Raw genomic sequence first — 22570 nt, forward strand, 5'->3', positions numbered from 1 at the left:
TTTTGTCGAGATCCATGCCCGGTTAAGGACATCATAAAGCACATCACGAACTAAATCGTGTCGATATTTAAATCCTGGTAATTCTTTGCAATGAATGACATGCTCCCCAAAAGCATCCAAGCAAGACTTCCGAGATACAGGACACGGGTCATCAACAGGGAAAAGCTGTACCATCAGCCGGTACTTGAGGATAGCCCGGTATTCCACGGCCGACATACATTGCCCTAAACCTTCGATGGGAACAACAGACAGGAAATCCTGAGCATGGGGGGCTCGCAAACACTCAAACATGGCTCGCTGCCGCGGAGACAAAGCAAACTTCTCTTCAACTGTCTTGACATATAAGGCATTCGCCAGAATTTTCTGGGCTTTAATGGGGGCGGTGTCTTTAATGTAGAAACCGCCGAGATCAAGATCGGGAAGAGAACTATGTAGGTTGTCCAACACACCTCTGTAATCAGAGTCCAACAACCCACCACCATATTCACGAAGGATGTGGTCTTGAAGAACCCAAGATTGGGCCCTTGAAGCCACAAAAGCATAGAAAGAGACAAATAAGATTGGGCAAATAAGATTTACCATAAACATTTTACCCATCCTATTTTCTTCTTTATTGCTTCAGTCTTTGTGTTGAAATCATTTACCACTACAACTGCCCTTTCTTGGTCTGAAACACAACCTCTCACTTCCCTTGGCAACCACACTACTAATAGTAAGTGCACCGATAAGGAGAGACATGCTCTTCTTCATTTCAAATCATACATTCGTGACCGATTTGACTTTCTCACTACATGGACACATGGAGAAGAAGAAGAAGAAACCACCAATATTGTCCAGGAGATAAAATGTTAGAAGGCCCACCCATCACTCGTGAAAATATGGATGAAGGAGAAGGCATAGATGATCTTCAAAGATGGTATTATATTGGAGGGGCCACTGGTTTTGCTACCGGATTTTGGATGGTGTGTATTGCTTTATGTGTTAACCGCCGTGTGAGACATGCTTTTTTTCACTTCATGGTTAGCTTAGAAAATTGGGTCTATGTGAATATTATGGTGTTCACTTCCAGATTGCGAAGGGTTTCACATCCCTAGTTGTATGTTGGATTTCATTCTTCTTTTTTTGTCTGTTGCATTTATATCTTCTTGTTCTTATTTAGGGATATAAGTATAGTATTGTAAAATGTAATTCACAACTAAGTTTTAAGTCTCTTTGATGAATAAAATTGCCACCAACACAATGGGTGGCAAGTTCCCTTGTTGTGTCAAACATGACATTATGCTATGTTGTGTACATAAACACAACTTCCAACTACGAGTCTTTGCAAGATTTAACCACTATTCTTAAGAACCAACAGAAAGTTTCAATGAACCATAGATGTGAAGCATCCTAAATGGACTCCTGGTAAGTGTGAAGAACCTCTAGTTTAACACTTGACATGTTTTTTGTTAAATATTGGTATAAGTTTAGTATGGTATTTACTTAGTGCCAGTGAAATATATCATAGTTTTAATACTTAGAAAGACAGAATATTTAGGTCTTCATAAACACATAATTATCAAGTCTTGTTTATTGTTGAAACTTTTCCTCTCCAAATGACGAATTGAAAATATCTTAGGTTAATACCTCATGAAAGATAGTTTTTGAAATCTATAAAACTTTAAATCATATTCGTTATTAGTGTTGGCATAAATGGTGACACGTATACGGTGGTGGAATTATGGCCAGCAACCTTATGGTGGCTACAGAATTTAGGGGTGGCAATCGTGTCGGGTTGATGGATTGGCGGGTTGACGGGTTACGGGTTGGCAGGTTGAAATGTTCAACCCGAACCCGACCCATATTATTTGGTTCAAAGATTTCAACCCTAACCCGACCAATATTAATTCGGGTCAACCCAAACCCGACCCATTTAACCGATATTTTTAAATGAGTGATATAAGTTGACGATTTATAAACGAGTTGTTCGGTTTTAAACGGATTATCAATAACATGTTTAATGATGAGTATGGGTGTAATAATTAAATAATATAATGTGTCAAAATTAACATTATTATAACTAACCATTTAAAATAGAAACCGAAAAAACAAAAATAAAAATATAAAATATTTTTTATCTAAATAGTTAAACGGGTTAACGGGTCAACCCGAACCTGACCTGTTTTTAATACGGGTTAACTCGAACCCGACCCGTTTTTTTAAATGGGTCGTGTTAGTCGACCCAAACCTTTTTTTTCGTGTCAGGTTCAGGTCAGGTTAACGGGTCGTGTCAAAAATTGCCGGCCCCTACTACAGATAGAATGGCAGCCATAACCTATATATTAACGTTATTGTGACATAAAAACTATTCTTTTTCTGGATAATTTTGGAATTTTTTTACTTCCGTATAGCATTTCTGTATAACCAATATCAATTTTCTTAAGGAAAATTGGTTTTTAATAAACCAACCTTTGCCCCATTGGTAAATAATAATCCTACATACGTAATTGGTATACAATAATCCTACCTATCAACATGTTGGTACTCAATGAACTTTTGTTAATTTTTTTAACTGAAGTTAGTTTTTAAGTTTTATTTATTACACAAACAGTCCCTGTAGTTGTATTTATTACATAAACAGTCCCTGTAGTTGTAAAACTCGAACTAAACTCGAAAACCCGCTGAAAAACTCGAACCAAGCTGACCAGTAGACTTGTCTTGACCCGATACCCGTTGAATCTGACCCGGAACTCGAACTGGCATCTGATATGAAACTGAAACTGAAATCTGACCCGCTTACGTGAACCGGGTCCTGCGTCGCTGTCATCGACCAACATCTCCGACGGCCACCGCTCCTGCCGTCACTCTCCAGCACCATAATCATTCATCATCTTCAACCTTGACAAATCCTCATCATAATCAACAACTGCAATCTCCATCAACAGCTGAAAGTAAAGAACAGCGAGAGGGGTTTACCATAAACTTGTCGGGTCGAACCACCGCCACCATACGTCGTCGGGGGGGGGGGGGGGGGCAAGAACCACCGTCTCCGCCGCCATACGTCGTCGGGGAGCAAGAACCACCGTCCCCGACGGCGGATTTGTCGCCAGAAAACGGTATCTCTGCGCTCCCTCTCTCTCCTTTTGTCTCTCTCTCCCATATCTTCTCAGCTCTCTCTCTCTCTTTTTTGTGATATCGCCGCCGGAAGTCGAGGGAGTCGAAGGGGTGTTTGGCTGTGGATGTTGTGGTTACCGGAGATAGACGGCACCGGAGTGTGGGTTACCGAGAACCGAGATGGAGAGAAGGGGGTGTCGTCGGCTAGACAACCGCCGCCGGCCTGTTAATCGGTGCCGGCTCCCATGCGGCTGCCGATCTGTTATCAAGAGGGGGTGTAAGAGCATTCTTATCCAATCCATCAAACTTGTGAGGGTGAGTTTTTATATTGTAAAGGGTATAAAAAGTGGTTGTGAGTGGAGGAGAGAGAAAATGTTACTATTCATCTGTATATTTGGGGGGACACTGTTCACCCAGTATAATTTTTTTAATATATATTGAAAGTGGTTGTGAGTGAATGAAAGAGAAAAATGTGATGATAATATTATTTAATTGAAAAGAAGAGAAAAAAGTATTTGTTTTTAGTGGAAATATATTGATATAAGAGTTGTTTTTTAGTGGAATGTATGTATAATTTGATGAATTGGATGAGAATGCTCTAATTAAATTTATTTATGAACTTCAAAGTTATATATTTTACAAATACAGGGACTGTTTGTGTAGTAAATAAAACTTAAAAACTAACTTCAGTTAAAAAAAATTAACGAAAGTTTATTGAGTACCAACATGTTGATAGGTAGGATTATTGTATACCAATTACGTAGGTAGGATTATTATTTACCAATAGGGCAAATGTTGATTTATTAAAAACCAATTTTCCTTTTCTTAATTTCTATATATTCAATACCTTTTTGTCACTTGATAATTTTCAGCGTGTAATGACCAACAATGGGACTTATGTAATTTGCGAAAAGGCATCGCAATATGATCTAAGACTAGGGGCGTAAATGAGCCGAGCTACTTGTAACACGCCAAATAAAAAAATCAATAATAATAATAATAAGAGTAAATTACAGGTTTTGTCCTTTATGTTTACACCAAGTTACAGGCGCTGTCCTTTAGCACAAAAGCTAACAAGTTTTGTACTTAATGTTCCAAAATCTTGCACGTTATGTTTCTATAGGCCAAACCCAATTAGATTTTATGGTTAAATCTAGTCATGTGCCTTGCACATGAGGGCATTGTTGTCTTTTCATCTCTATAGTTGATGTTTTTAATACTATCGCAAACGTAAATTTTTTTGTTTAAATCGCTCGTTAAAGCATCATATTATATGTATAATTGAAGGGTACACTACTTGAGATTGGCTGAAAAAAAAACTCTAAACCGGCCAATCTTAAACAAGCATATCCTTATTGAGTTCGAGCCGGCTCGCGAGCCTAAACAAGCTCATCATTTATATAATTTTTAATTAATATATTATATATACATATATATATTCAAATAATAATAATTATTAAAAATTATAAAAAATAACTATATATATATATATATATATATATATATATATATATATATATATATATATATATATATATATAGGGTGAGGTTCTAAAGTGAACACTAGTGCATTTGTGAACTGAGTGAGCCAATCCTGACCATTGATTTACATCATCCAATCGTAAAATACACTAGTGTATTTTCATCATCAAATATTGACCATTGATTTACACTTGTGTATCACTTGTGTATTGATAATCAAGGGCTAGGATTAGTTCACTAGTGCTCATAATCAAATGGGTTTTTCACAAATTAACCTAACCCTATATATATGTATTATGGGTGAGGTTCTAGAGTGAACACTATTGTATTTGTGAACTGAATGAACAAATCCTTGTAATTGATTTAAATCATCAAATCGTAAAATACATTGGTATATTTTCATTATCAAATCTTGGCCCTTGATTTACACTTGTGTAATGATAATCAAGAGCTAGGATTACTTCACTATTGTTCACTATCAAAGTGATTGTTCACTAATGAACCTAACCCTATGTATTATATTATGTATAAACTTATATAAATATAAATAATATAAAATAATTAACAAGCCGAACTCGAGACTTAGAAACAAAGCTCAAACCAAGCGAAGCTCTCGTCTCGTTTACATCCCTATATAAGATCATTCATTTAATTCACCATATTGAATATGTGACGACTTACGAGTCTATGACGTTTAATTTAAACTTTCCTTTCCTTTCCTTTCCTTTCCTTTTCGTTAATTAGTTTTTTATGTTATGTGTGCTTCACTTAAAATTTTATATATACATTTACTAGGTTATAACCCTGTGTGTTACACGGGGTGAATCATAATTATAATATTAAATTAAAAAAATATGTTCATAATATGATCTAAGTATATATAATATAGAGTAATATGCAGACCAAATACGAAATAAATATTGGAGTTTGTATAGCCATTCATAATAATATGATATGTTATTTGTCTTAAGATTTGTCATAGGAACTTAAAATTTTGTATCACTACTAATATTTGTTGTGACATTTTCTTGTTCAAAGGTAACGTGTCTGATATTATCTGATAATAGATTATTTAGAAGGATTAATGTTGGCATAATATTATATTGTCTACCATCTAAATATAGTTTCCTCACTTTCGCTATCACCAACATCAATATAAGATATGCTCGTATTTCAAGGCTATAAACCAATATGATTGTACGAAATAATTACTTTTATCACAATTAGTAAGGAAACCAATAAAAACTATTGATAATGTAATATGTCTCATACCATTTGAAAGGTCTGAAAAAAGACTTCTAGACAGATAAAAGTAATGTAAATGAATAGTCGAAAATTGAATCAATAAAACCAATTAACTATAGTTGAGAAAATACTGTGTATAGTGTAATACTTTACATGTACAATTGAACTAATGAAACATATATATAAGTGAAAAAATAAAGACATGAGACACTATACGACAATCTAATTTGATTCCAGAAGGGAAAGTAAAACTTACGAAATTTATATTAACATTAAAATAAGGGTTTTTTTCTAAAAAAAAAACATTTAATTAATTAAATGGTTACTAATTTTATGGGTTTTTATTTTAATAATTTCAAATCAAAATTAAATCCTTAAATTATAGATTAGATTTAAAACACATTTTAGACTTTAGATTTACAATCAAAATAAAATTCTAATATAATATTTAATTTTTTTTTAATTTGAAATTTAAAATTTATCTATAAATTATTAATGCCCTCATTGAATGACATGTGTCCAAAATCAGGTTTCTTTTACTATATAGTATAGATAGATATAGAAGATTATATAAATTCAAAAATAATACTTATATATTTATATTTGGTTTCTATTTACTTTTTAATTTCGTTCATCCATGAAAGCTTAATAAGCTTGAAATAATAACTTACCAAAATATTTAATACATCTATTTTTATGGGTTTTTATTTTAATAATTTCAAATCAAAATTAAATCCTTAAATTATAGATTAGATTTAAAACACATTTTAGACTTTAGATTTACAATCAAAAATACAATTCTAGTATAATATTTTTTTTTTTAATTTGAAATTTAAAATTTATCTATAAATTATTAATGCCCTCATTAAATGACATGTGTCCAAAATCAGGTTTCTTTTATTATATACTATAGACTATAGATATAACCTTAAAATTAAAGGTCGGTGCATTTTTCATATATGTCCCTCCTTTTTTTCTGGCCTTTTACTGCCAATTTCTTTAAGCACTGTGCCTTTAGGGTGAACTGGGTGGGTGCGGGGAAGGGTGCGGTGTGCCCCTTCACTGCGCGGCGACACCGCCGCAAACCCTTCCCTCTTCGTGCGGCATGTTGGAAATCAGGGACGTGTAGCACATGAAAGTTGAATGAAATTGTTTGAAACATATCAACTGGTTTGGAAAAAAAATCTAATAAATACAAATTACCTCGACTTAGAAGTCTTTGGAGGTTTGAAACATATCAATTGGTTTGGAAAAAAAAAATTAATAAATACAAATTACCTCGACTTAGAAAGTCTTTGGAGGTTTGAAACATATCAACTGGTTTGGAAAAAATACAATAAATACAAATTACCTAGACTTAGAAGTCTTTGGAGGTCTAGTTTGTAACTTGTGACAAAATAGTTAACTTATTCCACACCCCACACAATTTTTAACCAATATATGGACATGAAAGTTGAAAAAAAAAATAACTTGTGTGAAAAATCAACTTGTATTAGCTTTGACTATATACATCCAATTTGGGGTAGTCTACTTCTTTGTATTTATATAAAGTTTTGCATATATGTTGATGCATCAAAGATTAAAGAAAATATTAACACAAATTTACACCACACAATAAGAGAATACTTTCCATAAACATTACTTACAACTACAAAACACAATGAGGGGAATAGTGCCAGGCAGCCGCCTGACACCCCTCATTGGTTGTTACTTTTCTATTTAATTTTCTAACCTTTACTTTCGGTAATATACGTGTTTCGCTTCTTTGATTTTAAAAAAGTTTCTTTTATTGATTAGCTTTGCTTGTATGCATGTTTATTCCCTCTGCTTTAACTTTAGTAGTGTATATGTTTACTCCCTCTATTTTTATAATTTTTAGTAGTTGATCGTCACTTTTTGTAGTCTTCTTATAAACCTTACCGAGATTAGGTTTGTTTGTATGCATGATTATTCCCTCTACTTTAACTTTAGTAGTGTATATGTTTACTCCCTCTACTTTTATAATTTTTAGTAGTTGATCGTCACTTTTTGTAGTCTTCTTATAAACCTTACCGACAACTACAAAACACAATGAGGGGAATAGTGGCACCCCCTCATTGGTTGTTACTTTTCTATTTAATTTTTTAACCTTTAGCTTCGGTAATATACGTGTTTAGCTCCTTTGATTTTAAAAAAAAGTTTCTTTTATTGATTAGCTTTGTTTGTATGCATGTTTATTCCCTCTACTTTAACTTTAGTAGTGTATATATTTACTCCCTCTACTTTTATAATTTTTAGTAGTTGATCGTCACTTTTTGTAGTCTTCTTATAAACCTTCAACTTTGCTTATATAGGTGTTTAGCCCCTGTGTTTTTTGAAAAAAAAAATATTTTTGTTGCTTAACTTTTTTTATATGCGTGCTTAAACTACATGCAGGGGAATAGTGTCAGGCAGCTGCCTAACACTTCCCCATTGGTCCAGTCAAATTAGGATTTTGCCACATTTAAATTTATAGTTTTACCATTGGTTTTTTTTTCTCCTAACCAAACTACGATTTTGCCACAAATATAAAATTGTGGTCATGCCATCGTATTTTTTTTATGACAAAACTATAATAGTGTTTTGTTTGACTAGGTGTAATTTTTATTTGTGTCAGGCGGCTGTCTGTCTGGCACACGCTCATTTTTCTCGAAAAATTACAATTTTACTCACACTTTAAAATTATACTAGTTCCATCGTTTTAGTTTTTTTAGCAAAAGTACTGTAGTGTTTTTTTAATTTGTTGACTCGATGTAAAAAAATTTTAAGATCGTTTATGAGTAGGATGTACAAGTAAACGAAACATAGACGTCCATATTATAAGAGAGAATATTCGGTTTAGTGTCACGCAACGCGGACGGGGCAAAAACTAGTTTAGTATATCATGTATTCCTCTTTGTTTCTTTGGTGATTGTCTTGGCATGGTTTAAGACAACAAGAGCCACTTCATTAGACCATGGGGTATGGTGGGGTTTGGGTTGAGGCATTTGTTGATACGTGGAATGGGAGCCCCCCACCGCCTGGTTACGTGTCCGCGGGGTATGGCGGGGCTTGGGTTGGGTGCACCGGTTGCAGAATAATAAAAAAAAATACAAAAAATTTATAAAAAATCACACAACATTTATAAAAAAACCTACAACTTCATTAAAATTTAAAATTACATAATCCTAAAAATTACGTAATTTCTAAAAATTACAAAATAACAAACCTAGAGCGTCAAATAAATTTCAAAAAGGTCGATCTTGTCGAACGTCTTTCGTTCCTTGCCTCGAAACTCTATGTTCGCCACTGCCACCCGGTCCTCGTGGCTCAACTCGCCGCTCGGAATGGCTTCGTAGTGAGCCTTGAAACGCTCGAGCTTGGGCCGTAGCTCGCGCCATTTATGTTGGCACGCGTTGAGGTTGTGGCGGTTGTTACCGACGTTATGTCGGTAGGCTGCGAATGCTTCCACCCAATATTTTGTTTGGCCCGATGGCCGTCCCTTCATAGCGTCAACAACGCTTGTCACGAGAGCCATTTCTTATTCATGGGTCCAGGATGCCATAGCAGGTTAGCCGGCGGGGTTGGGTTCGTGGGATGGGGGGACCAGTGGTGGGTAGCCGGTGGGGTTGGGTTCGTGGGATGGTGGGACCAGTGGGTTGGGGGTTACAATATATAGGGGTTGTTGGGTGACCGGGTGGCGGTTTGCTTTTCCCCCAACCGTTTGAATTTTAAATTCAAAATTTGAAACCCAACTATGACGTGGCGGGTGAGGGAATGTGAGGCAGCCAGCTAGCATGGCCATACTGCCCCATACCCGGCTTAAAAACCAAACCCCAAGGGCCATGCCCCAACCCAAGCCCCATACCCATGACCTTAGGCCACCACACTAAAAGTTACAAGTGCACTGAGCTCATTAATTCCGAATTCCCATATTTTAAAATTAAACACTCCCTAGTTTGGTGGTTTTCTCACAGTTAAGCTCATTTTTGTAGACAAATACTCTAGAAATTGTAACACAGTTCTATAGATAAAGTTAAAGATAAACTCCTATTTTAGTCTTTATTTTGATACAAATACATGTGATTTGCACTTTGTAACACATTTAGTCTCCAACCAACAAATTTAAAGGTTTTAGTAGGTTTAAATTAGGGACAAAATGTGTTAAAAAGTGCAAACCATAAGAACTATCCATGTATTTTTGGAAAAAAAACTAAGGATTAAATGTGTTACAAATTGTAAACCATAGGGACCATCTGTGTACTTTTAGAAAACAACAGTGATGAAAAATGGTTAACCCGGCAGGGTTAACACACTGGTCTCGTCAAGAAGGGTTAATCTCTTCCCCTCGAGGATCGCTGGCTGGGTCACCGGAGGTCGAACCCCTGCACAAGGAAACAAGCCGTGACTCGTAACAAGGAGGATGGGGTGGGGGGGTGCTCCTTGTTACCACTCTCCGGCGTGAGAATCAGTAGTTTGCTTGGGAAGCAAAGTAAGATAGTAGTAGTAGTGAGAGAGTTGTGAAGAGATACCTCAAACCTGGTTTGGGGTTGGTATTTATAGCCGAGGAGTGAAGGAGGAGATTGATGGATGGACTGACGACGTGCTGCACCCTTGCAGGTGTGTCAGGCTTGTCGGTTGTGGAGGTTACGCCACGTCAGTCCATTGCTTACGTAGCTCTGACAGGTTACTGCCATTGGTGCCACTTGCACTGTGGTGTCAGTCCCACTTGTTGAGTGCATAGGATGCGGTGCCAGCCGCATCGCTGGATGCGGTAACATCTGATGTTACCGCGTCTCCTGCTTGTGATCAAGAAATACGCGAGATGCGGTGTTGGCCGCATCGTCGTCCGCGGAGACTATTTGCCTGCATCCCTTGTCGTGACCAAAATGCCCATATGGTGCGGTGCCAGCCGCACCGTTATGTTCATCTTCTTTCATGCTTAAGGTAAGGCTTCTCATCCTCAGACCGATTGGATTCGAAGGATGTGACCGCATGGGTGCGGTTCATTTACTGGCGGGAGTTTGTTTGATACGGGTGATGGTCGATTTGGGACCATACCCCTTCAAACAGAATAAATTCAAAATTTTGGTAAACCATCGTAGTTTAGTAAAAAAAAAAATTGTGAAGACTTATGATTTACGAGTCTTTGACTTCACCAACTTTTATCCCTTTAAGTTTTTTTTATTATCATTATTAGATATATATTTTGGGGATGATTCAAATGAAAACCACTTTTATGCCGAAAACTCGAAAACTAACAAAAAAACCTAAAAAACACACAATTTTTTTATTAAAAATCGCAAGTTTTTTTATATAAAAAAAACTTTTTTTCAAAAAAAAAAAATTGCAGTGCACATAATTCACATGTGTAGTACACATACACATTGTGTAATATTACACATGTGCACTACAATTTTTTTTTTTTTGAAAAAAAGTTTTTTTATATAATTTAAATAGCGAAAATTGGTATGCAAAAAAAAATTGGTATGTTTTTAGGCTTTTTTAGTTAGTTTTCGAGTTTTCGCGATAACTAGTGGTTTTCATTTGAACATTCCCCTATATATTTTTTGCTTCACATAATATATATTCACGCAATTCAGTTTGGAGAAAATATCTAATATGTAAAAATTGCCAAGACTCAAGTAGTCGTCCGATATGGTACATATAATTTAGTCCACACTCCACACTGAAACATTGGGAGGACCGATGTTGACTGGTACGAAAATCATCAAATAGCACACGCGGGAGGCCCTTTGTGAAGATATCAGCAATCTGAAGACGAGATGGAACATGTAATACCCGAATGTGGCCGCGTTGAACCTGTTCACGGACAAAGTGAATGTCGAGCTCAATATGTTTAGTGCGCTAATGTTGCACAGGGTTTCTGGATAGATAGACAGCACTGACGATCGCAGTAGACCAAGGTAGCACGAGGGAGAGGATGATGAAGCTCGAGAAGAATATTACGTAACCAACAAATATCCGCAACCACATTCGCGACACCTCTGTATTCGGCTTCAGCTCTGGAGCGAGAAATAGTGGACTGTCGTTTGGAAGACCAAGAAATCAGATTATCACCCAAGTAAACACAGTAGCCTGACGTATATCGACGAGTGTCAGGGCATCCTGCCCAGTCTGCATTAGTATAGGCAACTAGACGTAAGTGTGGAACCGAACCCAGATGAAGACCAAACTCTGTAGTACCTTGAAGATAGCGCAAGATGCGTTTCAAGGCATTCCAATGATCGAGACGTGGAGCGTGCATGTGCATGCATATCTGCTGAACAGCATAGGAGATGCCGGGTCGAGTAAAAGTGAGATATCGCAAAGCTCCGGCAAGGCTTTGATAGGTAGACGGATCATCATGAAGCGGTCCGGAGTCAGCAGATAATTTAGACTGAGTATCAACCGGTGTAGCAACCGGTTTGCATGAGTCCATAGCTGCCCGATGAAGAATGTCCTGCACATACGCATGTTGGGATAAAAACATAGTATCACCTTCCCTGGTCACCTATATACCCAAGAAATAAGAAAGAGGCCCCAAATCTTTCATAGCAAATTCACCGGAGAGAACATGTAGCAACCGTTTACGAAGAGCTTCGGTGGACGTGGTAAGAATGATGCCGTCCACATAGATGATAAGATAAGCAACGTCTGAACCATGATGGTAAATAAATAGAGAGTTGTCAGACTTGCTTTGACGAAACCCCTGTAGAGTAACAAAGTCGGTGAATCGCTGGTACAAGGCCCGGGGATCTTGTTTCAGACCATATAAGGACTTCCTGAGCAGACAAACATGATCAGGAAAGTCTATGTGACAAAATCCCATGGGTTGATGCATGTAAACCGTTTCTTCTAAATTGCCATGCAAGAAAGCGTTAGTAATGTCCAACTAATGAATCTGCCAAGACTTGGACAAGCCAAGTGAAAGAACCAAACGTATAGTAGACGATTTAACAACGGGGCTAAAAGTTTCGCCACAATCAATGCCCGTCTGCTGCTTACGACCATCACAAACCAAACGAGCTTTGTAACGTTCCAAGCTTCCGTCAGACCTGAATTTATGTTTAAATAACCATAAGCTACGTATAAGGTTCATGTCAGGTGTCTGAGGTACAAGCTCCCATGTCTTGTTTTTAATAAGTGCACTAAATTCATTGGACATGGAATTATACCACTTTGGAGAGGACAAGGCAACCTGTGGATTCTTGGGAATGGGAACGATATGGGAAGCATGAAGGTTAAAAATTTGCTTTGGTTTGACAATACCGCTCATAGAGCGAGTGTGGATGGTTCGAGTGATGGGAGGAGGGGGTGAGGTAGGCTGATTGTGCATGGGATCAGCTGGGTTAGGATCGGCGAAGGAGTGGGCCGAGGAGTTTAGGGGTGAAGCGATGGGTATGGATTGGGCCAAGGAGTGAGGTGAAGCTTGGGTCGTGGGCGGGGAGGGGGTGACGGTTGGGCCGTGGGCGATATTGGGTGATGGGCTTGGGGAGATTGGGGATGAGGTTGTGGGCCAAGGGAGGTGGAGGCAGTAGAGTGAGTGGGAGTTTGGGCTGGGTGTATAGGGCCGGGTGGTGTGTTAGGCGGGTCAGCAGTAGGTGCGGTAGGGGGTGGATTAGTGGATTTGGGTTTGGATTTGTGGGAGTTGTGTAGGTAATCCCACACTAATGGGTTTATGGTCGGGTTTAAGAAATCATAGGAGGGTGGTTTTGTTGGTGATTGTATGGTGTAGGGAAAGATTGGTTCCTCAAAGTGAACGTGTCTTGAAATAATTAGTTGATGAGGAGTGAGATCAAGACACTTGTAGCCTCGATGGTTCGAGGGTTACCCGAGAAAGACGCAAGGATGTGACCGGAAGTCGAGCTTGTGTTTGTGGAAGGGGTGAGAGGGTAACAGAGACATCCAAAAACACTAAGATGTTCGTATTCAGGAGTACAGTTATAAAGAAGGGCGGTTGGAGATTTAAAATGGTGATTGCTTGGTAAAATGTTTAGAAGAGAGGTGGCGGTTTCAAGGGCATGATGCCACATAATAGAGGGAGGGAGGCTTGGGCGAGAAGGGTGCGAACCATGTTGTTGATGGTGGGATTTTGCGTTCCGCTTTACCTTTTTGAGAAGAGGTGTAAGGACAAGAGAAGCGGAATTGCATGCCATTATGTTTGCAAAATTTGTAGAAGTTTTGGTTTGCGTATTCTTTACCATTGTCACATTGAAATTGTTTGATTTTACGGTCAAATTGGGTATGAATTAAATTGTGAAGTGTGGTAAATGTGTGAGTGGCAATGGGGAAAGTCCACAAAAAATTGGTAATATCATCCAAAAAGAGGATGTAATATTTATGACCACCCGTACGAAGTACGGGTGATGTCCATAGTCACTGTGAACAATATCAAAAGCTGAATGGGTATAATTAATAGAATCGTAGAAAGGCAATTTTACACTTTTACCAAAAATGCAAGATTGACAAAGTGTTTTATTAAATTTTCCAAAATCAACAAAAGACGATAGTTTCAAAGACTGTAATAAATTGTTGCCAGGATGGCCCAAACGTTCATGCCAACGATCTTGAGACATAGCAGCAAAGGCAGATGGTGGAGAAGATTGGAGAGGAAGAGGTACTGTCAAAGGGTAAAGATCGCCTGTGCTATTGCATCGTAGGATAGGAGCCCGAGTTTTGAGATCCTTCACAAGAAAACTAAACGGGTCAAATTCAATAGAAACTAAGTTATCGGTGGTAAGGCATCGAATAGAAATAAGGTTTTTGATTATGTTTGGGGCAAACAATACATTGTTAATTTAAGAGGCGGGTAGGGAGGAGGTAGGGTTTGGTTGCCTTGTGTCAAAACAGGGATAGTCATGCCATTACCAACGACAATGTTTTTATTAGTGCACTTATTAAAAGTAGACGGGGAGTATATACCTTGCTCATTGGCAGAGTGAGAAGTGGCTCCTGTGTCCATCAAACCATGGTCCGGCTGATTGAGTGCCAAAGAATAAAGAGCCTGCTCGATGTCGGTAGGTGAGTAGCTTGTGTGATGTGCCTGATCAGGTCGTGGGCCCAAGATGCCTTGAGAATTTGAGTGTTGGGTCGTGACGGGTATGGACAGGGGGTTGGGCCGAGGTGTTGGTGTTGAGAAAACTGGCCCACTGTGAAGCAGTCCAGTTGCTCGGGAACACTATGTAGGGGTGGGGCGGGTTATGGGTTTGGTTGGAGTATCGATTGCCGCCGGGTACCGAAAAAGGGGGTCTGCGACATGGTCTGTTGAGAGTTGTTCGGTGACGAGGAAGTAGTGGTGGTGGCGAGGGCAGTGGCTGCGGCTTGTGAACCCCGGGTGACCTGTCTCTTCTTCTTTTGTTCTTCCATGTTAAGACGGGACCGAACCTTGTTGAAATCCGGTCGAGGATCACGATTTTGTTGAACGGTGGATATGTTGTCATATTGCTCGAGTGTTTTTGTTGTCGTTGAACTCACTCTCGACAGCAAGCCAGGCGTCATGAGCAGTCTGACCTGGTTGCAGAATGATGTGTAGAAGAGGCGCGGAGATGGTGGCATAAATCCACTGGAGTACAACAGCATCCAGTTGTTTCCACGGGGTTTCGGCTGCCCGGGCATCAGCCTCGGCTTTGGCAGCAGCCGTCGAATCAGATGGTTCCGCGGCTAACTTGGTAGCGGCTGGTTTGGGTGATAGGTGATCAAGCACTTCATAGATTTGACAGTGCACCTTGAAGAAGGTTTTCCAAGTGGTATAGTGGGTTGAATCTTTTTTAAGAATAATGGGGACATGTGTTTTGATGTTAGACACAGTAAGGGGAGGGTGAAGTTTGGACTCCATGGGAAAAGAAGAGAAGAAAGTGATATCGGAGAAAGGCCGAAGGCCGGAGAAGGGAGGCAGCCGGTCGGCGATTAGGGTTTTAGAGGAGGGAGGATCAATAAGTATGATACCATGAAAGATATTGATTCAACTTGATAATTCTCATTAATCCAAAGGCCATATATATAGTACAAACAAATACAACTAAATCTCCTACATTGGTGGAGATATCTATCAATCAATGACCAATATAATTTACTTAACATACAAGATACTATTACACACAAATTGTCAACACAAGTGGACATGAAAATCAAAAGAAAGTCAACTTATTTGAAAGTATCAAAACATACACACATTGGGTTAACTGTGAACGTTCATCCACTTCTACTATAAACTTAAAGTGTATATAAAGTTAGGCATATATGTTGATATATCCATTACAAAAGATCAACACGATTTTATACCGCATTATGGGAGATAATATTTTCCATAAACCTTTCATTCCTCGTGTTTTCTTCGTTGTTTCTCTAGTACTTGTGTTTGTATGGTTTAAGACTACAACCGCTACTTCACTTAGTCACCAAGCTAGTAATTATAAGTGCATCGATAAAGAGAGACATGCTCTTCTTCATTTCAAATCATACATTCATTATGACCCTTATGACCCTGAAGAATTTCTTTCCACATGGACACGTGAAGAAGAAGAAGCAACTGGCAATTGTTGTGAATGGTATGGAGTTACGTGCAACAATGAAACGGGTCATGTCACAGCTCTTGACTTGGCCGATGGATATCTTGAAGGTAAGATTAGCCCTTCGTTGCTTAACTTAAGCTACTTGAATTATCTTGACCTTCGTGGAAATTATTTTAGCGATACCATTCCCATGTTCATTGGTTCCATGACTCAACTAAGGTATCTTGACCTTGGTTGGAATGCTTTTACCGGAACCATTCCTCGTGAACTTGGAAACCTCACACACTTGCAAGTGCTTTCACTTAAAGATCTTCGAGAATGTACGATTGAAAACCTGGATTGGTTATTTCATTTGTCTCAGTTGGAGGACCTTGATATGTCAAGTATCTCTTTGGGCAAAGTAGATAACTGGGTAAATGTCATTCTAAGTCTTAAAAAACTATCAACCTTAAGTTTAAACGGATGTCGCCTCTCACATGTCATACATCCGTATTCTTATCCATCTGTTAGTTCTCCTTCGTCTATTGTCCGCCTATATCTTGGAAACAACAGTCTCAACTCATCCATGTATCATTGGTTGTACCCATTAACTAGCAACAAACTTGTAGTTCTTGATCTTTCTGGCAACAAGTTAGATGGGATTCCCAAATATTTTGGAAACCTATGTAGTCTTACATCTTTATATTTTTATTTTAACTTAATGCCTATCAAACTTCCTGATTTCCTAAAGAGCTTGTCAGGATGCACATCATTTACACTACAAGTGTTGTATGCTTCAAGCAGCCAATTCACAGGGTCATTGTCAAATGATATCCAAAAGTTTTCATCCCTAGCGTATTTATCCTTTTCTGATAATCAATTAAATGGATCTATAAGTGAGAAAGTATGGCAACTACCCGCGCTTCAAAGGTTAGACGTGTCGTCCAATTATCTTAAAGGTGCCATCTCTGAATACATTGGAAATTCGAAGATTTTGGCTATAGATCTTTCAAACAATCCACTTGAAGGGATTCGTTCTAAAGCCTACATGTCAAACCTTTCCAATGTAGAAGAAATCGAGTTGAGCTCTTGCAAGCTAGGGCCTCGTTTCCCCAAATGGATACAAACACTGAAAAAGCTTTCGAGCATTAATATTGCCAATACTAGAATTCAGACACAGTTCCGAAGGAGTTTTGGAACATGTGGCCTTCTAGATTGACATATATCAATCTCTCTTCCAACAACATCACAGGGGAATTTACAGATTCGTTATCAAACTTTGACTCTGAATCGTCAACATTAGATTTGAGTTCGAACAACTTTTATGGTCCTATAAAAAATGTTTCATCCGCTTTACAAAAGTTAGACCTTTCCAGAAACAAATTTAATGGAGACATCAGTTTTTTATGCCAAATTGTTGATGGGTCTCTCTTCTTTCTTGATCTCTCACACAACTCATTCACAGGACAGATTCCAGATTGTTTGTGGCATTTTAAAAAACTAAAACTTCTTAGTCTAGGATATAACAATCTGTCTGGAAGGCTACCTGCTTCTTTCAAGTATTTGATCGATCTCGAGGTCTTGAGTTTATACAAAAATAGCTTATACGGAGAATTCCCCTTATCACTAAAGAGTTGCACAAAGTTAACCTTTTTGGAATTGGGAGCCAACAATTTTGTTGGTTATGTGCCTCTTTGGATAGGGGAAAAGTTATCAAGGTTGTATGCTCTTAGCCCAACATCAAATAACTTCTTTGGAATCATCCCTTCACAATTATGTCGTTTAGCAAATCTACAAATTCTAGACATGTCACTAAACAACTTATATGGAAGCATCCCATCGTGTCTCGATAATCTCACTTCCATGGTTCAAAATTGATTCTCACCTCATCAAAATGTGCATTATTTTAACTTTAGAAGTGGGAGTGAGTACGTCGACCATGCCTTGATCAAGTGTCAAGGGACTCACCGTGAATTTGGTATCACTCTAGGATTGGTAAAGATCATCAATTTATCAAGAAACAATTTGACTGGAAAAATCCCAAATGATATCTGATCTCCATAAATTGATTGCACTGGACTTGTCATTAAATGCTCTAGATGGAGAGATTCCACTGCATATCGGTGAGATGAAAGAACTTCTAATTTTGGATCTATCTAGGAACAATCTTTCAGGAGGAATACCATCAAGCATGTCTCACATGACACTATTAAACTATCTAGATGTGTCGTATAATAACTTGTCTGGGAGAATTCCATCAGGCACTCAACTCCAGTCATTTAAACCTTCAAGTTACATTGGAAATGCAAGACTATGCGGACTTCCTCTGTCCATATATTGTTCGGGAGATAAAGAACTAGAAGTTCCACCCATCATTAGTGAAAATAAGAATGACGAAGAAGGCATAGATGATCTTCAGAAATGGTTCTATATTGGTGGTGCCTATGGTTTTTCTATTGGATTTTGGATCGTGTGTATTGCTTTACTTGTTTACCGTCGTGGGAGGCATGCGTTTTTTCACATTATGGGTATTTCGGAAAATAGGGTTTATGTGAAGGTGATGATGTTCATTTCAAGATCTTAAAGGGTTGAACTTCCCTAGTTGTGTGTTGTATTTGGGTCTTTTCTTTGTGTGTTGTATTTTGTTCTTCTTGTTTAAATAATGGGTGGCCATTTCCCTTTGTTGTGTAAAATGGGACATTATGTCATGTAGTGTATAAACATGACTTTCAATATTCGGAATGTAAGCATCCTTTCACCTCTATTTATAAGAACCTGCTTAAACTTTAATGAAACATAGATGTAAAACAGCCTAAATAGACTCCTAGTAACAGGAAACAAATGCTAGAACCTATAGTTAGTGTGCAATGTTTGGGCCAAATAAATGATGATGAATAACAAGAAATGAATAAACCGGGCCATGCAAATTATTTATTTGGGTAGCAAGAATTGGATATTGGTCATGATTTTTATCTTTTTCTTTGGCAACAAGTGGGTTAGATGATTATAGCATGCAAAGAAGAGAAACTATGAAGGAAGACAATGTAGATGCTGATAAATATGCTATTAATGAATTCATAGAAATTTATTTTTGGCCCAAATGTATAAAATTGGGCTCTTTTTTGTTAATCTTTTGGGTTTGTTTGAGACTTTGGGTGAAAAACATAACCAAATGGGCTAAAACAAAAAATATTTTAAGAATATACGATTTGGATTGGGTTGGGTTAACCCATACTTATAGTACTTTTGGTAAAGATCAAATAGGAATGCAAATGAATCTTAACATGCTAATTGTGTGAGAAGTGAAAAGAGTTTTATTTTATTTTATTTTATTTTTTTTTGTATTTACTTGAGCATGATTTTTAGTTAAAAAAACATTAAAACAAATATTATTTTGTATAATTACGTTAGTAGAGTAATTAATTACTCTACTAGAGTAATTATATAATTATTTATTGTTAGATTTTAGTACTAAGATATATGCTTTACTAGATGGAAAAAAATAAATAATAAATAAATATAAAATTATCTATTCACTTTTTGGTACAATACTCATACACATATTACTTTTGACTCTTTTGTTTGAATTTTACAAATAATTTAAGTTTCGATCATGATTGCTAAAGTATACAAATAAATGTAATTCTAACTTTAACTGGTGGTAGAAGTTTTTGTCTATTTTGAAAGAAGGAACAAGATTCAATTTTTAACATTGTATAAATTATAATTATCTATACTATATAATAAAAGAAACTACTCTCGGGACACTTTTCATCATATTAGACTATCTTTTATAGATAATTATAATTGGAAAATTGGTTTTTAATAAACCAACCTTTGTCCCGTTGGTAAATAATAATCTTACCTACGTAATTGGTATACAATAATCCTACCTATCAACATGTTGTTACTCAATAAACTTCCGTTAATTTTTTTTAACCGAAGTTAGTTTTTAAGTTTTATTTATTACACAAACAGTCCCTGTAGTTGTAATTTACTAGTTTTAACTATTTTAAACCTAGTAAATTACAGTCCCTTGAGGTTTTTTTTTTTATAAAATAGTTAAAACTAATAAATTACAACTAAAGGGACTTTTTGTATAATAAATAAAACTTAAAAATTAACTTCAGTTAAAAACAATTAACGGAAGTTCATTGAGTACCAACATGTTGATAGGTAGGATTATTGTATACCAATTACGTAGGTAAGATTATTATTTACCAACGGGACAAAGGTTGGTTTATTAAAAACCAATTTTCCATTATAATTTTAATTTAATCTCTTTTAATTAATTATAGATAACTCCTACTAAATATTATTTATTTAATATCTTATATTATAGATAATCCTGCTACTAAATATTATTAGTTTAATATCTTATGGATAATTATTAGAGTTAATTGCCAAAATCGTCCCTGAGATTTGGGCGTGTTTGCCATTTTCGTCCAAAATGACTTTTTTTGTACCAAATACCCCACCCCCCACGTTTGGAACTTTTTGCCATTTTCATCCAAATGCCTAACTGGGTTAGAAACAATCGTTTGATGAGGCTTTTTTTTTTCAAATTTCACAAGTACAGGACCTAAAATGTAATTTCTTTTTAAACCTAAAACCATCACCCTCTGCTTTCTCTGTCTACAACCTTCAAAACAAACCATCAAGAACCACTCACACCGTTATTCACCTCCACAGTGTCATGCTCATAAATAGATATAAAACTAAGATGTATTGACCAGTACCCATCACTATATGCCCTTCAATGAAACTTTTTATGTATCGACCTATACGTAATGAAATAAAATTAAATTGAACATATTAACTGAACTCATATTACAGTTGGGTATATCATAAAAAAAAAAAGCTAAATGGGTTTAAACTGTCATCACACTGCAGCTAAATGAAGTGGTTACCTGTTTCAGCCCTTCACGTTTTTGGGATACACGCATACCTCAGACAGAAAATAAACAAGGAAATTCGAAGTAACTAACAGAAACCATGAATCAAATGGAAATTCCAATAATACTATGACTACCCAGGACATGATTATATTCGGTTTCATAAATTTGTAAAATTAGCACATGATGATATTCTGTCTACAAAATATAATGGAGAGGGATAAGAGGAAACAGAGGAAGTAAACATGAAACTAAGAACACTTGGAAGATGATGTTCACATGTTTCTTATCAATAAGCAAAAAGGATAAATATGTTAAAAATAGGTATATGACTGTAATACTCTAGAGCATATAAGTATAATTCGTCAAAATGGAAGTTAAAGATACCATAATAGGCCTATATATAATTCTACAATTTGTTTTACATGTAAATCTTTACTTTTATAAAGTTAGAGTTTAAAAAGAAATTACATTTCAGGTCCTGTACTTGTGAAATTTCAAAAAAAAAAAAAACTTATCAAACGGTTGTTTCTAACCCAGTTAGGCATTTGGATGAAAATGACAAAAAAGTTACAAACGTGGGGGGCTATTTGATACAAAAAAAATCATTTTGGATGAAAATGACAAACATGCCCAAACCTCATGGACGATTTGGCAATTAACTCTAATTATTATTTAGTTTAATCTCCTTCTCATTTATAATATTATTTATTTGAATTAATTATATTTGAACGTTTTGTTTAGTTTGGTATCAAATAGATATTACGAAACTTTTTTTTATTTAGTACAGATATAAAATTAGATTTATTATAGATATAACTTTTTATTATTAGTTAGATATATAAAATTAAATTTATTCAATTCGTACAATACACGAGGTTCTTTAAGGATATATATATTTTTTATTATTTAGTACGGAAAATTACATTTATTCAAACCGTATAATGCGCATATTTTTAAAGATGTAATTTTTTTTGTTATTTGGTATATAAAATTACATTTATTCAACTCGTGTTATAAAAGGGGTCTTACTGAAAGCAGTCTCTACATCTTACTCTTCTCGGACCCTACCTTAGCTTTGCTATTTGTGGGATTTACTGAGTATGATGATGATGATGATGATGATGATGATGATTTAGTATATATAATTAGATTTATTCAACCCGTATAATACACGGGGTTTATAAAGATATAATTTTTTTTATTATTTAGTTTATAAAATTACATTTATCCAACCCGTGTAATATACAAGGTTACAAAATTACATTTATTTAACCCGTGTAATACACAGTGTTTTTAAAGATATAACTTTTTTATTATTTAGTATATATAATTAGATTTATTCAACCCGTACAATACACGGGT

At 36.4% G+C, this 22570-nt stretch overlaps 3 protein-coding genes across 3 annotated transcripts; 2 read left to right on the plus strand and 1 right to left on the minus strand.

The window, feature by feature from the left end:
• Positions 1-11677: 11677 nt before the first annotated feature.
• LOC110900730 (uncharacterized mitochondrial protein AtMg00810-like) lies at positions 11678-12259 on the minus strand. Its single transcript, XM_022147601.2, has one exon. The coding sequence runs from the start codon at positions 12257-12259 to the stop codon at positions 11678-11680; it is 582 nt and encodes a 193-aa protein (XP_022003293.2).
• A 3394-nt stretch (positions 12260-15653) lies between these two features.
• Positions 15654-18188, plus strand: LOC110900722 (receptor-like protein EIX1). The gene is made up of 3 exons (XM_035983029.1): positions 15654-15756; positions 16169-17376; positions 17478-18188. The coding sequence occupies exons 1-3, from the start codon at positions 15654-15656 to the stop codon at positions 18186-18188; spliced, it is 2022 nt and encodes a 673-aa protein (XP_035838922.1).
• Positions 18189-18354: 166 nt separating this feature from the next.
• Positions 18355-18894, plus strand: LOC110900716 (putative receptor like protein 25). The gene has a single exon (XM_022147587.1). The coding sequence runs from the start codon at positions 18355-18357 to the stop codon at positions 18892-18894; it is 540 nt and encodes a 179-aa protein (XP_022003279.1).
• Positions 18895-22570: the final 3676 nt, after the last annotated feature.

The sequence above is a fragment of the Helianthus annuus genome, chromosome 2 (genome assembly GCF_002127325.2).
Source record: "Helianthus annuus cultivar XRQ/B chromosome 2, HanXRQr2.0-SUNRISE, whole genome shotgun sequence".
Lineage (NCBI taxonomy): Eukaryota > Viridiplantae > Streptophyta > Magnoliopsida > Asterales > Asteraceae > Helianthus > Helianthus annuus.

Bases quoted from the DNA above. Each gene is read 5' to 3' on its own strand.
- LOC110900730 (XM_022147601.2), bottom strand. From the start codon at position 12,259: ATGGACTCATGCAAACCGGTTGCTACACCGGTTGATACTCAGTCTAAA.
- LOC110900722 (XM_035983029.1), top strand. From the start codon at position 15,654: ATGGGAAAAGAAGAGAAGAAAGTGATATCGGAGAAAGGCCGAAGGCCG. The intron at 15,757-16,168 runs GTATGATACCAT...TTGTTTCTCTAG, and splicing joins AGAGGAGGGAGGATCAATAA to TACTTGTGTTTGTATGGTTT. The intron at 17,377-17,477 runs GTAGAAGAAATC...TGCCAATACTAG, and splicing joins ACATGTCAAACCTTTCCAAT to AATTCAGACACAGTTCCGAA.
- LOC110900716 (XM_022147587.1), top strand. From the start codon at position 18,355: ATGATATCTGATCTCCATAAATTGATTGCACTGGACTTGTCATTAAAT.